This window comes from Octopus bimaculoides, chromosome 11 (assembly GCF_001194135.2).
Source record: "Octopus bimaculoides isolate UCB-OBI-ISO-001 chromosome 11, ASM119413v2, whole genome shotgun sequence".
NCBI lineage: Eukaryota > Metazoa > Mollusca > Cephalopoda > Octopoda > Octopodidae > Octopus > Octopus bimaculoides.
In genome coordinates, this window is record NC_068991.1 from 37917357 (window position 1) to 37921426 (window position 4070).

The 4070-nt window shown below is 38.6% G+C and overlaps 1 protein-coding gene across 1 annotated transcript; it reads left to right on the plus strand.

Moving 5' to 3' along the window:
• The first annotated feature begins 506 nt into the window (after window positions 1–506).
• On the plus strand, window positions 507–3950 carry LOC106883288 (zinc finger protein 230). Its single transcript, XM_014934245.2, has one exon. It carries the CDS (start codon window positions 593–595, stop codon window positions 2618–2620), a length of 2028 nt encoding a protein of 675 aa, XP_014789731.1. The 5' UTR covers window positions 507–592; the 3' UTR covers window positions 2621–3950.
• Window positions 3951–4070: the final 120 nt, after the last annotated feature.

Here is a 4070-nt window from a genome sequence, read left to right on the forward strand (position 1 = left end):
TTAGCAGCAGCGCAGTGAAGTAAATTTTCATAATCCGTTGGCAAAACTAGCCCAAATCCTTTGCGAGAACGAAATCGTTGGCATTGAGTTACGGTCACCTCATTATAGTCCCCTGTTCCCCAGGAATGGATCACTCGTTGGTTTTTTGGATACACTCAACGACACTACTGCTTACTAAATGCTACACACACACACACACACATATGTATGCAAAGAACTATGTTATTCCAGGTGAATCAACGTCACATAAGAAACGCAATTAAGGGCACTGGCATCAAACAGCCTTATTTACCAATTTCTGTTGGGGTAGTACCAATAGCATAAGCGGTGCTCCACCATGGCCATATCCTCCAGGGCTATAAGTAATAAAAGAATAAAGGTGTATATATACATGTGTTTATGTTTGTGTGTATGTATGTTTGTAGGCAAGTGTGTGTGTGTGTGTGTGTGTCATATATAGATTGATTTAATAATTTTCATTTTTTTTATTTTATTTGCAGATATTTCTATCTACTCCAGTGAGATTTTACAAGAAACCAATCGAAATTGAAAAATATTTTCCTTCACAAACAAGCCAGTAAAGCTATTGAAAATGTATGAAGAGAGTAGCAGCGGTCGAAGTATGGAGGGTAGCTTGCCTCGTTCGTCAGTATTGATCAAAAAGGAACTTCCAAGGCACATGCCTTCCAATAGAAACAGTGAAAACTCAAAAGCTGAACTGACATTTTCCATTGAGAAAATTATGGAATTTACGCCGTCCAAGCGGACTAATAAAGATCTATCTCCACAACAGCATTTACACAATAACCAACATAATAGCAACAGTAACGTGTGCATCAACAACAATCATAGCAACAACATTAACTCTTCTAACAATAATCATAATGTTCACAATAGCATCATTAACAATACCAATAATATCGTCAACAATAACAGCAACAACAACATTCTTAAGGTCAGTGGACACAATGGTTACAAAACTCAGTCGAAAAACATCGATTCGTTATGGGTTCCAACATCGGTGTTTAATCCGTCAATGCATGGATCTGCATACGCGAGTATCTTCTTTAATACGGATCTCCAACGACGGGCAGGCTTAAACTTAATTAGTAATCCTTCAGATTATAGGGACCCAGTTATTTATGCACCTTACCTCCATCCAGCGTTTCCGTTACCTCGAAACGCTAACGTAAATGATTACCAGACACAAATACTTAGGCAATATCCCTTTTTATTTAATTCGAACTCCATCAGAAAAGACAGAAATCTGGAGACTCTCAATATGTTTAAAAATACAGGTTTTCAGGGATTACATCATAATGCATCCAGATATTCGTCGGCCATCGATAAAAATTTAATTGTTGACGTAGGAGGTTATGCCTGCAAAGATTCCATTATCGGCAGTGGTGTATCTGAGAATGGTATAAGCAGCGGGTGCTCCGTAAATAGTAACAGCATGAATGGTAGTAGTGTATGGAAAAGTCCACAAAGTCTAACACCAAATGCACATTGCTCTTCGTCGCAAAGAAAATCTTTTATCGAAAATAGTAACGTTTATTCGGATGCTTCTGCTCTTCCATTGGCTTTGACGCCGAACTCTACGAGTTCCAAGCAACATGAGAGCTTAAACAGTTCTTGTAACTCTAGTCAGCAGGGAGAAGATGGAAGATCTAGTATTAAATCAACAATTGCCGTCGGTTCACCGGACTCAGCTTTGGTATCGCCGAATAATATTGCCAATACCAGCAACAGTTCTTCTCTGATGGCAGGGCGATCTTTGGTAGCAAAGAAAAACAGTTTAAAGACACAGAAGACGTTCACGTGCCCCGAATGTGGCAAGATTTTCAATGCCCACTATAACCTAACACGTCACATGCCTGTGCACACTGGTGCTCGTCCATTCATATGTAAAGTATGTGGTAAAGGTTTTCGACAAGCCAGTACTCTGTGCCGTCATAAGATTATACACACTTCGGAAAAACCACATAAATGCAACACTTGCGGGAAGGCCTTTAACCGGAGCTCCACGCTGAACACACACATGCGTATACACCAGGGTTACAAGCCATTCGTCTGTGAGTACTGCGGTAAAGGGTTCCATCAGAAAGGTAACTATAAAAATCATAAATTGACACACAGCTCCGAAAAACAGTTCAAATGTTCTGTATGCAACAAGGCCTTTCACCAGATCTACAACCTCACTTTTCATATGCATACCCACAACGAAAAGAAACCGTTCACCTGTCAGATATGCGGTAAAGGGTTTTGTCGAAATTTTGACCTAAAGAAACATATGCGAAAATTACACGAAGGTGCTTCACTTCCATCTTCCGGTTCTTCGTTCGGCGGAAGACTAATCAGTTCACCCGGGAATGGTAGCGCTGGTTTGCATCACAGTTCGCATCCAAATCTAACAAATCCAGCACCAAACACAAGCAGTATGCTAGCAGCAGCAGCTGCACAATCCTCTCTTTCAAACCAAGCTGCAGCGGTGTTCTTTTCACGGCCGACAGCTCTTCTTTCACAGAATCCTTTGACGTGTCATCGTTCTTTGCTCTCGCCTCTCGTCCTTAATTCCTCAGCCACCAGTCTATTACACAAAATATCTTCTATGATATAATTAAACTCTCTTAGTTTGTTGGAAGTTTTTCTATGTTTTTTTTAAATTATGTACTTTAAATTTTCCAGCATTTCAGTCCGTGAATAATTAATTTAAAAGAAAAAAAAGACAAAGATAAATTAAATAACAAAAACAAAAACAAATGATGAATGTAAAAAAAAAAAAAAAACTATTTTCAAACATTCTAAAAACAATTACAACAACAATAATAATACTAACAATAATGACCATAACAAAAACTCTCCCCCAAAACACAAATGCAGAAGCAACATCAATATGGCAGTGAAATGAGAGTGAGAAACAGAAATAAAATACAAAGATATGCTGATTCATTACAATAACTGAAAGAAGTAACTGTAGCAGCAGCAGCAGTAGTAGTTGTAGTTGTAGTAGTAGTAGTTGCAGTTGTAGTAGTAGTAGTTGCAGTAGAAGTGGTACTACTGTTAGTAGAAGACGAGGAAGAAGACTGCACAGAAGACAAGTAAAGGGGAAATAGAAAAACAAGAGGCGAAGAACAGAAGAACAACAGGTAAAAAAGAAAGAAGAGAAAGGGGAAGGTGAGGTAAAAAGACGCTAGAAAGAGCAGCACACAGACTGCAGGTATTTCCAAGAACGAAATATTGCTGTGGACGAGTTTATTTGTTGCTCAAAATACTCCTTGGGATTACTTAACATGGTTCTTCTCTTATATTACTTATTTGGCAAAGAGTAAGGCTCTCTGGTCACAATGATAACGATGATGGTGATGGTGGTGGTGGTGGTGGTGGAGGAGGAGGAGGAAAGGAAGAAAAGAAGGAAAGGAAGAAAAGAAGGGAAGGAAGAGGAGGACAACGAGTAGAACACTGATGATGATGATGATGATGACGATGATGATGATGACGACAACGATGATTTCAGCCATGACGAATACTAAAACGTTCATCGTCGAGATCATTATCATCATCATCATCACCGTCGTCATCATCGTCGTCGTCGACATCATCGTCATCATCACAATTACCATGACGTTGGCAGGAGACACGGCAGAAGTAAGACAACAAACAGGTTGTTGATGGTGATGAAGGTGACGACAGGGAGAGGTAAACAAAAAGCACGCGATACGAGAACCTACTACTACTACTGCTGCTACTACTGCTACTACTACTACTACTACTACTACTACTACTACTACTACTACTACTACTACTACCACTGCTACTACTACGGTTACTGCCACAATGAAATGTGGCTCAAATATCATTGACAGTAAAGATGTGTGTAAAATTCTGTATACAAATATTATAAATATATAAATATATATATAAATGGTATAAATGATTGGTTGAACATACTATCATGTTTTTATTGTTATTTTTCTAATACTTTTGAATTCGTTACCGTTACTTACTGTTTCATATATATACATAAACATGTGTACATACACACACACACACATATATATATGTATATG

What these genes read in the sequence shown, in the direction of transcription:
- LOC106883288 (XM_014934245.2), top strand. Translation starts at nt 593, where the DNA reads ATGTATGAAGAGAGTAGCAGCGGTCGAAGTATGGAGGGTAGCTTGCCT.